Source organism: Sarcophilus harrisii, chromosome 1 (genome assembly GCF_902635505.1).
Source record: "Sarcophilus harrisii chromosome 1, mSarHar1.11, whole genome shotgun sequence".
NCBI classification, from domain to species: domain Eukaryota; kingdom Metazoa; phylum Chordata; class Mammalia; order Dasyuromorphia; family Dasyuridae; genus Sarcophilus; species Sarcophilus harrisii.
The window spans coordinates 654,247,404-654,262,478 of record NC_045426.1 but is presented as its reverse complement, the minus strand read 5'-3'; the positions used below and the strand labels follow the sequence as shown (position 1 = coordinate 654,262,478).

Sequence of the window (15,075 nt, the reverse complement as noted above, 5' to 3'; positions counted from 1 at the left end):
AATGTTCAGAGGAACAGCAAGATAGAGGAGGGTCAGGAAAATCTAGAGAGAAAGCTAGTCATAGAAGATAATGCCGATCCCGCCATCTGGGGGAGGGGGGGGGGTAAGAGGTGAAAAATTGGAACAAGAGGTTTGGCAATTGTTAACGCTGTAAAGTTACCCACGCATATGTCCTGTAAATAAAAGGCTATTAAATATAACAAATTAAAAAAGAAAAAATAAAAAGCAAAAAAAAAAAAAAAGAAGAAGAAGATAATGCCAAAGGCTGCAGAGATGAAGAATGAGATTTGAGAAAAGGCCATTAGATTTGGCAATGAGACCTTTAGTGACTACGGAGAGAGTGATTTCTGTTGTTATGAGGTCAGAAAACTACACTACAGAGTTTAGTATTGAGAAAGGCAGGGAAATGAAAGTTTTTTTCTCTTACTCTGAAGGGGAAGAGAGAGATAAGATAGTAGGAATGGTCAGATCAAGTGAGAGCATTTTGGGGATGTGGGAGATTTGCATATGTTTATAAGTAGTAGAGAAAGAGGCTGAAGATTAGTCAGAAAGGGAACAGTAGTGAGGGACAAACTTCTGAAGATGGGATGAGGATCAAACGTGCATTTGCAGGGGCTTGCCTTGGCAAGGGGAACCAGCACCTCTTTACGTGGTTGATTCCAGATGAGAGAGAAAAGCTCTTAATGACCTAATTTTTTTTTTTTTTTTTGGAAGTATAAGAATTCCTGAGCTGAGAGGGTGGCTTGAGGAAGAATGAAAAGGTTTGTTTTAACTGCTGCGGCGGGTGGAACGCTGCACTGGTTGGGGAAACATAAAAGTATTGCCTTGCCAAGGACCGCAGGTGAGGTGATGGAACATACACATTTGTGTGGGCTCAGAATAATTCCATGATTTCTACAGCTCCATTCTGCAGCCAAGGTGTGGGACTGTGGGAGTAATCTACAGCTGAGGCTTGGCAAGCACAACCAGTGAAAGGACAAGGGGGTGGTAATGAAGGGGTATAATTTGAAGAGTGGTAAAAGAACAGGCTCTTAAAGTGCCTACTGTGTGCCAGGCACTGTGCCAAGCACATCTCCCATTTGCTCCTGGGAGGTAGGCACTGTTATCCTCAGGCAGCTGGATTTGAACTTGGGTTCCCGACTGTAGGCCCAGTGCTCTGACTGGTGCTACCTAGAAATCATCTTGCACGGCAGACTGGTCTGGGCTCTGGTGTCCTCAGAGCAAAGGAAGCATTTCATGCGTTTGTTTAAGCGGAGAAGCAGTTAATGTGGCCTGGTTTTTCTAGTCCTACCAGGGAAGGGGAAGAGGAAGTCTGTGTAGAATGAGGTGATATGATAGCAGGGTCTAGGGAAGGCTTTTATGGAAGGTAGGGAAGGGAAGACCTGATCCTGTTGGTGGACAAAAGGAAAGGAGCCATTAGACAAGGAGAGCCCGAGGAAAGGGGAGAGCAGAGTGAAGCAGGAGGCAAGACCCAGGAAGAGGTGGGACTGGAATCCATTTCATGGAATTCCACCAGCAAAGTCTACATCAGGCAGAGAGGTAAGCATCCTTCATGCCCACTAAGAGCTCGAATTTGAGGACCCTGGTGTAGAGGGTGCTTTGGCAAGAACCAGGACAGGCCTAAGGAGAGATGGGACACTTATGGTTGGGACGGCTTTGCTTGCACAGTAAATAAGGTCATCAAAGTGGAGTGAGGGGGCTTGAGAGAGCTACTGCTCTAGGTGGAAATAGGGAATCCCCAAGAGAGGAGAAAGAGGACTGCTGTTTTCACAAAACTAGGAGAGTGCCCTCCGGACGGGGCAGGAGTCCAGGTGCTCCAAGGGCAGCATGACTCCTCTCTTCTCCTAGAGGCCCTTGCCTTCCCTACCTACATCCCAATCCTTGAAGAGATCTTCAATTAAGCCCTTTTTCTGCCTCTTCTGCCTCCTCCTCCTACCCTACCATCCATCATACATTTACATGCATAGGCACTTTCCAAACCAGAAAGGGAGGCTAGGTCTGACCCAGAACATTCATTCCACTTGTCTGAGCAACTAGTCTGTCCTGGTACAAAGCTTGCTCAGCGGAGAACCCCACCTCCCACGGGTTAGCATTAACTAAAAAAGATTGGGAGAGCCTGGGTTTGAATTCTGGCACTGCCTTTCAGGAACTGCCTGGAGTAAGTTCCTTCATCTTTGGGCCTTTCCTTACCTTATGTGCAAAATGAGAGGGTTGGACTCCCAAATACACTGGAGATTTGTCATCTCTTAGGTCTAGCTCCTATCATCCTGTGACTGAAAATCTCTTGGTCTAAGGTCATTGTGACTTAACCCTTAAATCTAAACATTAAATTTAAACCTAATCTTTAACTTTTCCTCTGCTTTTCTCATCTTATTAACCTGATTGACCTCTCTCTTTATGCACCAGTATCCCTGGAATTACCCAGGAAAGGGTCTGGCACTGAAGTGCTCAGCAGGTGTCTGCACTGATGTGAAAGATAAGAAAGGGAAAGGACTTGTTGGATCTCTTGGGTCTCTTACAACAAAAGCACGGAAGTAAAGAATATTTATTGTTGGAGAGGGAACAATTTCATTTTTCTTTTTTAAACAAAAAATGAACCTAAATCTCAGAAAGGGGAAAAAACTAGCTCAAGGTCATATGATGAATGCATGAATAAAGCATTTATTAAGCGCTTGCTATGTGCAAAGCTAAGTACTGGAGATACAAATAGAAAATGAAGAGCCCCTGCCCTCGAGGAGCTTACACTTTAATGGAGGAGACAACGCACAATGGAAGTCTGATGGAAAAGTCCCATGCTCCACAGGGTACCGCCTCAGAGCAGAGGTCAATGCCTCTTCTTTTATGTCATTTCCACTGCTAAAAATCAAGCCGGCGTTTGACATCGAGCCACTGGGCAGTACCAAGGCTCTGGTGACAAGGGGCACTTGGTCGCTAAGCTGCTGTTTTCCATGATGATCACTACTTGGACGCCATGCTACAAGTGTTGCGGTTTCCAAGGCTGGGTTCAGGCCCTGGGCTCTTCATCAGGGTCTGAGGGAGATGAGTGGGGGAGACAGTGGTCTGACTTCTCTTCCTGGGCTCCTCACTTCCGACATGCTGGCTCCTCTACCCAGGGAATGGCAGCTGGTAGGGATAGCCGGCTCTCTCCACAGAAGTTGTTTCCCTGAACAGTGGCTGGAAAGTCCAGGCTGGAAGCAGGCTAGGGGGCGGGGGGTGGGAGGGAAGAGGAAGGCATGGTATGGGGGGCAGCGGCGCCGCCATCCTCAGCCTTCGGGTGTCTGCCTCTCTGTGGCCATTTGTCCGCAGCAGCTGCTTATGGCCATGAGAGAGACGGGCCTCTTTTCCAGTTTCTTCCCTGGAGTGACTGGGAGGCTGGGCTGGAGGACACCTCATTTCCAAAGGTTCATGGTCCTGGGCTGTTGTTTCCACAGGGATAAAGGGGAAGATGGTCAGGATGGCGGGGTACTTTGACTTCACTGAATTAGAATGATGTCTCAAACACTGACACAGTGAGTTAAGTGACAGTGTCTCAAAACATTTGTGGGGTTACCTTTGGAAGTTGGGAAGACAACTGTCTCCCATCTATTGCTGTTACAACAGGTTAAGTGAAAATTTCAGTTTCAGTCAAATCTGGTTATGGCAAATTCCTGTTATAAAACGTCTTACTAACAAACAGGTTAAGCTCTATGGGCCCACGCTATTTGGTGGTACTTAGGGCAGGTAGCCCTAGCTATAGAAGGAAAAACCTGTAATATAGAGTCATTCTTCCCTTCCTACATGTCAGGAGACGAGTTCAAATCCTGCTTCTGCTACTTAATGACTGTGTGATCTCAAGAACCCTCTCCTCTCTTGACCCGTTTACTGATCTGTAAGATGAGAGAGCTTGTGAGAGCTCTTACAGGTTCACTCCTATGTGTAGGAAGCAAAGGAATAGGGAGTAAGAATTTGCCCTTCTGAAAACTTGACCAAAGGCACTGTTGGTTTGAAGGTCAGCGGGTCAGAGTTCACAGATGGAGGTAGCAAATCCTCCAGATAGCACACATTCACCCCATCCAGGGAGGCGGCACCCTCTCTAACAAGAGGGGGAATCTGTTCACTTGCAAAAGCAGCATCCACAGTGAATCAGGAGACAGGCCTCTCTCTAGCATGGCAGTCAACATCTGTCCCCGACAAGTCACAGTTCATGGGTTTTCAAGCCCAAAAGAACCTTTGCACCATTGAGTCCAGCCTCCTCATTCCAGGGGAGACAGAAGTGAAGACTAGAGAATGGAGTGCCAGGGTCACCGAGGAAATCTTCTAATTTAGTTCCAGTTCCTTTGACTATAATTCCAACATTCCTTCCTCCCAGTTTGGCAAGGGCTCCCAAACCTGCTCACACATACCCCACTCCTTCCAGTTACATTGAGAGGCTTGACCTGCCTCAATCTTCGCCTCAAAGAACACTCCACCAGATGCTAGGCTGCCATTTGTAATATTTTTAATGAGTTGCTATGTCTTACACTCATAATTATAAAAGAATAAGAATCCACAAAAATATTTTCTTTTCATAATACGCACTTAAAATACTCGGGCAAAGTAGATGTGGTTCGTTTACTTTTCTTTAACGCCCCTGGCGGAACTCTGGCTGGGAAAGAAGTTGGGGAAGGGATTACCCTGAGGCGGGACGGTTCTAATTCCCAACCCCGGATGCGTGATTCATGTGAGCTAGGTGAACAGAGATGCATTGCAGGAGAGATGGCGAGGGAAAACAGTCACTGACCTGCAGAGAACTGAAGCACAGCAAATATTTCAGTGCATGCCTGAAAGCTCAGGGAACGGTGTTGGGAAGGGGGGGGAGGAGAGGAGAGGCTGATGGAGAACCAGAGAGGAAAACAGGACAAAAAACATAAATATTCATTTCATCTCATCTAGGAAAATATCCTGAATGACACTCCTGCAGCCTCTGGACAGATGACCCATCCAGAGGCTGGGATACCTGCTGGCATTGTTCTGCCCATTCTGGGGAACAGGAGAAGGGCATGTGCTCTGAGCCATCCAAACAGTCCCTGGTAGCTGGGCTATCCCCTCAAACAGCCCTAGATAAAGCTCTCAGGCTGCCCAGTCATATGTGAAAACTCCAATCATAAAGAAACCCAAGTATGGAAGAGGGAAAAACCACGTGCCTGGGTCCCAGATGTCTGCTCCTATGCTCTGGTTTGTTTCTGGGGACCAGAAGCAGGTGGCCCGTCTGGAAGCCACAGCCTCCCGGCTTAAGGCAGCTTTCCTAATTCGCTCATCTCGGCTCTGGGTGCTCTTCCCCCATCCCCACCTAACCAGGACAAACTCCAGCTGCTTCAAGGCCCTTCATCCCATTCCCTACCAGCCAGCCATAAAATAGGTAGGAGGAAGATGCAGAAAGGGAGTCTTGGAGACTGGCCACTATCTTTTAGTCCTGGGATCAAAGAAGTGGGAGCCAAAATAGAGGGACGTTAAAAAAAATGACAAGCATCAGCTGGCAATGGAGAGCAATTCCACAGGGGTGAGTCAAGGGAGGAGGCACCATTCCAAGCATCATTGGCCCCTTCCCCATGCTCAGGCCAGGCGATGGGGAGCCAGGAGGTGGGCCATTGGCCATTTGTGCTCTGGATAAGAAGGCTATTAGGGGTCAGAGGTGAGCTGTCAGTGTTCCATGGGTCTGGCCAAGACCGTGTGCTCAGAGGTATTCTTGTAGAAAGTGCAGCAGTGTGATTTCGTAGTGCTCTCCTGACTCGGGGCAGCGAATACTGTGTCTCTCATTGGGGTAGATCTGTGTGGGAGACAGAAGGAGCTCATTACTGGACTTGCTTCTATTTATCTCTTGATGCCAACCTGACACAGGGATGACAGAGGAGAGCTCCCCAATTACCTCAGCCTGGCTCCCCACCCCGAGGAATCATCCGACCCAGGACACCATCCTACTTTCTTCAGGACCCTTCCTGAAAGCTCATAGCCCAAGGGCCAGATTCTTCTAGTCCTCTACTCTCCCCAGAATCTGGGGATTTGGGTATCTCTCTAAGTAGGGAAGCTGATAAGTAAATCTACCCTAAAGTGTAAATGACCCAAAATTAGCTCCAAAGGAGAATGAACCACCTCAGAAGGAAAGGGCAATAGATCCTCAAGGAAAAACTAGATGATCATTCTTTGGGTGTGCTACAGAGGACAGCATCACTCAGCTGTCACCTGAAGGCAAATGGCCACTATGGTCCCTCCCAACAATGAGATTCTGTGATAAATAAATACTTCCTGCAGCCATCTCTCTTAAGAAATGAATCTCAAATGGTAGAATTTCAGGCTACAGACAGACAGACATACTCTTTGTAAGGAGGGAGAGGAAAAGGGGGATTTCTTGGTTAGGGTTGTCATCCTGGCACACCTCAAGTCACACTAGGAGCAGCAGGAAGATGCAAGGGTCAGAGAACTGGAGCTTACTACTTGCCAGCAGTATGATGTTGGGCAAGCCCCCTAATCTGTCTAAATTTCTGTTCCCTCACCTACCAAGTGGAATAAATAACTGGTCACTGGCTCCCTTGTGCTCTTATGAGAATTAAATGAAAGAATCAGCACAGAAGAGTTCCGTAACCAGAAAAAACAGCAAAAATATAAATAATTCACTCCTCAACTCTGTGCACAAGTTCTACCTGTAGGGGGGAATATGACGATCTCCAAGCATTCTCAGTCTCGCTAATGGAGAGGCTAGTAGGTGAGTGTGGTGAGTGGTTGTATCTACTCAGCCCAAAGGACACAGGGGGTATACCATTCTTTCATCCACTTAAAAAAAAAAAAAAAGCTTTTTTCTTAATTCAAAATTAAATTTAAAAAATTTACTCTATAAATCTTACAAGCATTTTATCATTGGGAACTATTGTTATTTTTCATACTATGAGTGGGTGGGACCCTTTTTCAATAACAAGATAAGTAGGTGATGCTAACTGCCAGGCACAATTCCCCTGAAAGGATGGCTATAGTATAAGAACGTGGTAGAGGCTGAAGGGGAACAGGAGATGGGAGGGGAAGGGAAAGGCAAACAGGACAAAAGGAAGGAAGTAGAACCCAGGGACAGGCTCCTCTACCATCTTCTTTCTATGGAGCAAGTAATCCCTACTTCAAAATATCTCTACTGATACCCCAACCCATTCTGTCATCAAAGGCTTGCCCATCCTCCTCAAGTCTCCATTTAAAATGCAAATGCCATAACCTCCCTTGTCATTTGCTGAAGGAGGAATACAGCTAGGACCTTCCTCATTACAGCTAATAAACAAACTGAATCCTCAACTCAGGATGTGATTCTCTGCAATCCTGACTCAAACTCCCACTATCTCAGATTTTTTTTTTAAGATAAGTCCCTTGATCCCCCTCAATAGTTCTTACAAAACTCACTATCTTTATGGCCACTTGACCTCTCTAGGGCTTAGCTTTCTCATAGATAAAATGGGGGAGGGGGGGTGTTCCCCCCTCCAGAGCTAACTAACCTGAAAGCCATTCAGAAATGGCAGCAGCCTGCCCTGATAGAGGCCATACCTTATCCACGCCTATCCATCTAGCCTTGCCCAGTCCCAGGGTCAGAGGATTTAGAGTTGGAAGGCCTTTGAAAAATGACCTCATCTAGACTTGCTAATGGATAGCCAAAGTTGGAGCCCTCCCCTCTGGGCCCACGTCGCTGTCCCTTGGGCACAGCTCTTTGGACCTGTGGGTCACACACAGCTCTCATCTGTAAAATAAGAGGCTAAGGACAAGGACCTCCCATTGGCTCTTTCAGCTCTGACACCCTATGATATACTGAGTGAGCTGTGGCTCCCAGACATGGTCCCTTCCAGAAAGATGATGGAAATGCTCAGCAGACCACACCTACCTGCAGCTGGTAAGGTTTTCCAGCCCGGATTAGCTGGGAAACGAGGAAGTTTGTGTGGAAAAAGTGCACATTTTCATCCAGGAAACCATGGAGAATCAACAAGCGATTTGGCCTGAAAAAGAAGGTATGGATGAGAACTTCTGGACAAGGGGCCAGAACAAAGTACTTACCTTGGGGTTAGAACTCAAGTCTCTCTTCTTAATCCCAGAAGCGGAGGCACATGAAGCACATTTTATTAGTGTGTATACCCAGGGAATTAAAAAACAAAGTTTTAAGACAAATATATGTTGAAAAATCTATCATAAAGATTTCCTTATCAAACTAAAAAACCCTCAAACTCAATTTTTAAAAATTATTTAAAACTTACTTTTAAAATTAAGACTTTTAACAATGAGACAAAAATACCAAACTTTTTTTTTGGGGGGGGGGGGGAGAAATTAGGGTACATACCCAACCACCAATTGGCAGAGTCTGTCCTGGATACATATTTATGCCCAGAAACTAAGGATTTCTCTCCTTAGTACCACTAAGAATGCAATCCTCAGTATGCCAGGTCTTTGGGAACATTAGTGTTGATGATCAAGAAGTGTTTACAAAAGAGGTACAAATTCAGCAATTTGGTGATTCAAGATAATTCCAACAGATTTGGGGTGGAAAATGCCATCCACATCCAGGGAGAGAATTATGGAGATTGAATGTGTGTTGAAGCACACTATTTTCATCTAGTTTGTTTGCTTTTTCCTACTTTTTTTTTCCCTTTTTTCCTTTTGGTCTAATTTTTTCTTTCACAACCTGACAAATATAGAAATATGTTTAAAACGAAATATATATATATATATATATATATAACATATATCAGATTGCTTGGGGAGAGAGGAGGTAAAAAAGAGAGGAGAAAAAATTTGGAACTCAAAATCTTAAAAAACCAATATTGGAAACTATATGTAATCGGAAAAATAAAATACTACTGAGAAAAAAAAGAGGTTCAAGCAAAGAGGACGATCAGGAAGAGGAACCAGTTGCTGATCTAACAAAGCAGGGACAAATTGACTATCATATAAATGCCCAAATACAAGAAAGGAAGGAAGTTCTGATGAAAACATGCATGTGAGGATATAATGAGAATCTAACATGTAACAGTTGAGTGCTGTAGGAGCCAGGAGAGCCCAGGGCTCCTATGTCCTTTCTGACACTTAGTGTGTGAGTCAGTGACAAGCAGAGCACTGACTTTCCTGTGTCTGAGATTCTTCATCTGCAAAATGGGAAGTGAGGCAGCAGAGTATCAAAAAGAGAGACGGCTTTACAAGTGGTAAGGACTGGGGCTTTTTTATACGGACTTTAATATAGACTCTCTGTGTGGCCTGGGGCAAGACTCAATGCCCTAAGCACTCTCCAAGACCACATGCTCCAGGCAAGCTGCCCATTAGCATTTCTACATCAGGGATTCTTCCTATGAATCTACAGGTTCTGCTCCTCTCAAAATGGAGATATTGCTATTTCTTTAACTACCTCACAGGGCTGTTAGGAGAAAAATCACCAAATAAAGCCAAGATGATTTATAGTTCCAATTATTAATGGGTATTTACTGGCCACTAGCTTACGATGTACAACACCCCACAACAGTCAGAGGTAATCTAGTCCAACAGTCTCATTTTAAAGATAAGGAAACTGAGGCCCAGAGAATGGGAGAAGGACAAAGGTAGTCAGAGGGGGTGAACAGCCACATGACGGGTAGATACTGGGAACTCTGGGGAGCTGAAATCACTTGGTCTGAAGGACAGGGATCAGGAAAGGCTTTAAGGAGAGAAGCCTTTTGAACCAGGTTCTACAGCATGACATTGATAGGTGGTACTGAGGTGGAAGGAGAGTGGGAGATCAGGAGTGAACATTTTAGTCAGTAAGCCCAGTATGAGCCCATAATTATTTTGAAAGAACAGTAACCCAGCCAGGAGTGCTAAGGCAGAAAATCTATGCAGACCTGGGGCTCTTCACCAGGGTTTGGGAACTTGCTTTTAAAGCATTTTAAGTGTGTTTCTAGACAAATGGTTTCTTTTGTAATGCTGTTTTTTATTTTCTGCATTTAAAAACTTGATTCTAGAGGTTTGGCAATTGTTAATGCTGTACCCATACATATAACCTGTAAATAAAAGGCTATTAAATAAAAAAAAAAAAATTAATTAATTAAAAAAAAAATAAAAACTTGATTCTAACAAGTCCACAGGCTTCATTAGACTGCCAGAGGATCCAGAACCCCCCAAAATAAAGGATTCTGCTTAGAAGTGTAGTGGAGGAAAGGCAGCGCAAGTGGTGGTATCCAATTATCCAGAATTCTAGAGGGTCTTCTAAGCCACTTACTCATTAGGCAGTTTCTCCACGTGCAATGCCACAGAGCCTGCCTCATAGCCCTGCTGGTTGTTCTCTGGGACATCCATGTACCGCTCTGTATATCCAGTATCATAAGCCATCCACACTGTGACTGGGGCACCCGCAATGGCAACCTGGCAAACAAGAGATGGGGAAGGACACAAGAAGCTAAGGTCATCCAAACCCAGCACACCAGACAACCTGCTGGCCCTTACTCTAAGCTTAGAGAACCAAAGGAATAGAGTTTTCATAAACTGACTACTGGGTCCTTTGTGTACATCAGTGGGCCAGTGGGGAGGAAGATGGGGGCCCTTAGATGGTTGGCTTTTGAGGCCCTCCCAGCAGCCAAATCCCCACTATTTAATTCTTTTGTTTGCCTTGTTCTCATCCCCCAACCCCAGCCACCTCCATAGGCCTAATGACCCCTCAACCCAACTCCTCTCCACACCATTCCCCACCTCTGCCCATCTGAGGCCGGAGTCCCGGGTTCAGCCTTAAACACAAAGTTGCTGATGGGTTTTGTGAAGCCGGATGCGGTTCGTGGATCAGCAGTGGAGGGCAATGAGGAAAGAGGGCTCTTCCCCATAATACTGCTGCAGGGAGAAACAGCCAAGTAGCACGACCACCTCGCTGGCACGGGAGCTGCCCACGTTCCGTCCCCAGCACACTGAGTTCACGCACAGCAGTACAAAAGGGCAAGTCAAGGCAGGGCCTAGAACCAGCCTTGGAGGGCACTCACCTTGAACACGTGGGGCTTGTGGATCAGCCCCATGAGGGACAGGAAACCCCCATAAGACCAGCCATGGATGGCAACTCGATTCAGGTCGATGAACCCATACTTCTCAGCCACAAAATGTAAACCTTCCACCTGGTCCTCTATTTCTACCTGACCCTGAGGAGCAGAGAAAAAAGACTCAGGAGACCTGTTTTAGCTAGCTGGCCAAGATGACTGAATGGACACAGATCCTTGGAACCAGCTAGACAAATTGCCAAGGGGCACAGGGACTTCCCTACAGTCAGGTCAGGTTAAATCTGACCCTTCTCCAGAAGCTTCCTTTACAATTTGGGGCAGTAGAAATGAGGCTGGATTTAGGCTAGTGAATTCTTTGTTCAGATCCTGACTGCGGCTTCCCAGCTGTGTGGTCTTGGACTGCTTAACACAGCCTGAGCCTCAACATTCTGATCTCTAAAATGAGTAAACTGAACACTTTCCAGGCTGACCTCCCAGAATTGTTTTCAGGTTCAAAAACTGACAAGTCAGCGTAGATTGTGCTCTGTAAACCAAAAGTGCTATCCAGCTGCAAGAAGACAGAGACCATGTAGTTCAACTTCTCTGTTTGACAGAGGAGGAGACTGAAACCAAGAGGATGGAGCTTATGTGCCCAGGACCATGTGGAAGCCAGGAGGTAGTAAAGCCACAATTCTACTGCAGGCCTTCTAACTCCAAACCCCGGTCCTAAAAATGGTAAGTTTTCATTTGTCCCTTTCTTCTTGACCGCCTTGAGCTCTTAATGGCCACATTAGTCATCTGGGTCCCTGATGACATTCAGTCTTAGGCTGCTAATATTTCTATGTTTTAATTGCCTCTCTTTAACTAGAACATGAGGTCAGGGCAGGGACCATACTTTCACATCCAGTAACAGCGTCTGGCACAGTGCAGCTGCTCATTAAATGGTTCTTGATTAAGTGATAGGTTTTGTTGTTCTATCTTCTGCAAGAAGCCTTTCTCAATCTCCCTTAATGTTAGTGCTTTCTCTTTGGGATCACCCTGATGTTAACATTTACACAGATCCACATAACTGTATTGTTTGCATTCTGTCCCCACTTATTAGAAATGGAAACTTCTTGTGGGCAGATTCTGATTTTGCCTTTTTTTGTATTCTCAGTGCTCAGTACAGTATGTGACACATAGCAAGCATTTAATAAATACTTGTTGACTTTTTAAATTAAGAAATGTCATATGGGGTCCAGGCAGAACTGCAACTAGCGTCTGACAGTATGTCAGGAAAGACCCAATTCTCTTCCCTGGATAGTGTCCCCAGAGAAATCCACCATGAGCTTATTGCTCAGACTTTGAAAAAATGTTTACCATTTGGTTTTTAAGCGCTCCTTCAAATTGGAGTCCTCGCTGACAAGAGCCCCGGCCATCAATCACCACCACAGCGTAGCCAAGAGATGCTAATGTGTTGAGTCTCAAATATTTAATGCCTTTGAAAGAGTTGTTAACTAGTTGTACCTGTAGTGTGGTAGAGAAGGAACACAAATAGACCATCATGATATGTTTTAGGATGTTGGCTGAGGGGAATCTAAGAAACCACAAAAATCAACAGATCCCTTTCTCTTTGTAAAGGAGTTCAGGTACATTCTTAACCAAGATGGTCACATCCCTTACTATGACCCATTTCTCCAATGTACATCCTTCATTGCATCAAGGTGCTTCAAGTGCACCCTCTGACCACGCCTTCAACCTCTGGGCCTTATCCTTGCCATTGCTCTCTGACACAAACCCATCCCTCAATCTCCGAATGCCCCTTCTCTTCCTCTCCATCTAGACATTCAGAAAATGACCTTGGGTGCCATCTAGTCTCTGAATCTTTCATTCAGTTCAGAGAGGCTAGGTGTTCTGGCCAAGACCCCACAACTAGTAAAGGGTCGAGTCAGAGCCCAAGTCTGGGATCTGGCTCTTCTTCATATTAAGCTACCTCCCACCAAAGCCGAAATAGATGAGTTCTACCTCTTCTATGAAGTATTTCTGGACTCAGCCTTTAGCTATAATTCTCTCGTATTGTTGTACTATTTTGACTTTTATCATAATCCTCATCTGTTCACTGTCTTTTTGTCTTGTACTGTATCAACATGAAAGTCAGTAAGCCAAAATGCTATCTGAAAGTGCTCCCAATACTGATCCCAACACCCATAGACTGCTCCCCAGGCCTTAGGCTTTAACAGTGACCAAATAAACAACATCTCCACTGTTAATGACCTGCTTCAGAGCACACAGCCGTGATGAGATCTGTGCTCAAGTCTTCACGAGTTTATGTATTACCTTCATTTATTGAATGATTTAATTTTAATTATTTTTCTTTTCTCACACCTCACAGAGCAAGGACTTTTTTCCCCTAATCCACTAAGATCTATTAGGATGATTGATGTACATGCCATATTCTACCAAGCCTGCCCCCCTTAGCAGGCAGACTCCAAGGACAAGGGCCATGTGTTATTTACCACTGCCTCCTCTTTCCCCAGAGTCAAGCACTAGGCTCTGAATGAACAAGATACCTAATAAATGTTGACCCAGCATTTGCAGAATGAAATTCTAGCCCGCCAGGCAGATAATGCCCACTTTATCTGTCTTCCTGGGAGTCCAAGGCCACCACCTGGCTCAAGTTCCAAGTGCCAGGAGAGGAAAGCCAAGGATGAAAGGGCCTGAGGTCCAGCTGTATACTGACCTGAGGTCCTCCGTATACAAAGAGCACCGTGGGATGCTTTTTTCCAGGCTGGACGTTGTGGGGTTTGTAGATCATGCCGTACAGCTCCACATCAGACTGCGTATGGAAGTGAAAGATTTCAGGAGGCACATAATCTGGGGGGCAGCCTGAAAAGAACAGAGCAGGCAACTCAGCTATTGCATTCAGATACAGCCCCACGTTCTGAGGGCCAAAGTTGTGCAGTTCACCCTTTGCCGCGCCTGGCTTACACTAACCCAAAACCATTCGCTTTGTGAGGGGACTGGGATACAGAGCACAGAACGTCAGATCAGGAAAGACCCTGCGCATACACCAAGTCAGAGCTAAAAGGGACAGAGGATGTAGAACTGAGAACACCCAGAGTGGAAGGGATCCACAGACATCAGGTAGTCTGACACTCTCATTTCATAGAGGAAAAAAACGAAGGGAGAAGAGAGAGAAGAGAGAGGTCAGTGGCAGGGCTGGAATGCAAACCCAGGGCACTCCGCTTTCACCCAGTGCTCTAGTCTATACTCACAGGACCCCTCATCTGATCTACTTCCCTTCCTTCATGGAAGAAAGGAGGAATGGGAAGTCCCAAGAAGTTATTTGGCCAAGGTCACACAGTCACAAAGTCATAGAGGGGGACAAAGCTAAGGCACTGAGTGCTCAGTACGATACCTCGTATACAGTGAAAGACTTACAAAGTCCTCCCCCCGCTTTTCCCTTCAGAGCTCTGGTCTGAAGTAGCAAAACAACTGAGTCACAAAGGAGCGAGGAGCAGGGGGAGCCCTGCTGTCTCAGTCCTCCGACTGGCTGACTTGGGTGGGGGGGGCTTGGATTGCACTGGCGGGGGGGTGGGGGGTGGGGGGTGGAGCCTTCCGGTACTCACTGGCTGCCTCCATCATGCTAGCCCAGAACTTGGGCTGTCTGTGCAGGGGGTCATCGTCAGAACCGCTCAGCTTGTAGACATGCACACAGGGCGGGGTGCTGACATTGCTGTAGTGGCTGATGAACATGTCAAAGTTCTACAGGCCAGAAAGAAAACAAGGGCGTGTTAGGAAGGCCAGCTCAGCTCTTCTCTCTGGAGGACTCAAAGGCCCCTTTCTAGAAGCAGCAAGGTCTGCACTGGACCTTGTTTCCTCCTTTCCAGCTCCAGCTCTGGCTGAACTCGCATCAACCCTTTCCCCTCCCTCAGTGCCTCAGTTTCCTCCTTGAGAAGTTCTCAATCCATCCAGCATCCACCATTTATTTGTCTCTACCCCTATGCTGAACAAAAGGAGAACAGTGCCTTATTATTATCAGTCACAATAATACCCAACAGCTTCTGTTCCTAGAGCACTTTAAGGTGACAGGAGGGACAATGATTACTATCTGGATTCCAGAAACAGGAAAGCA

General features: G+C 46.0%; 1 protein-coding gene across 2 annotated transcripts in view; it reads right to left on the bottom strand.

Moving 5' to 3' along the window:
* Positions 1-3,218: 3,218 nt before the first annotated feature.
* DPP9 (dipeptidyl peptidase 9) overlaps positions 3,219-15,075 on the bottom strand; it is a 47,514-nt gene continuing 35,657 nt past the window's right edge. Inside the window, exons 15-21 of one of the 2 annotated variants that reach the window (XM_031947811.1) lie at positions 14,570-14,705; positions 13,681-13,826; positions 12,321-12,467; positions 10,971-11,123; positions 10,223-10,365; positions 7,868-7,979; positions 3,219-5,785 (exon numbers count right to left, since the gene is read on the bottom strand). In XM_031947811.1, coding sequence (XP_031803671.1) covers positions 5,693-5,785; positions 7,868-7,979; positions 10,223-10,365; positions 10,971-11,123; positions 12,321-12,467; positions 13,681-13,826; positions 14,570-14,705 — 930 coding nt within the window. In that variant the 3' untranslated portion in view covers positions 3,219-5,692. Of the gene's footprint in view, positions 5,786-7,867; positions 7,980-10,222; positions 10,366-10,689; positions 10,825-10,970; positions 11,124-12,320; positions 12,468-13,680; positions 13,827-14,569; positions 14,706-15,075 lie in introns of those variants that run through there. The other variant, XR_004231215.1, reaches the window with a different exon arrangement.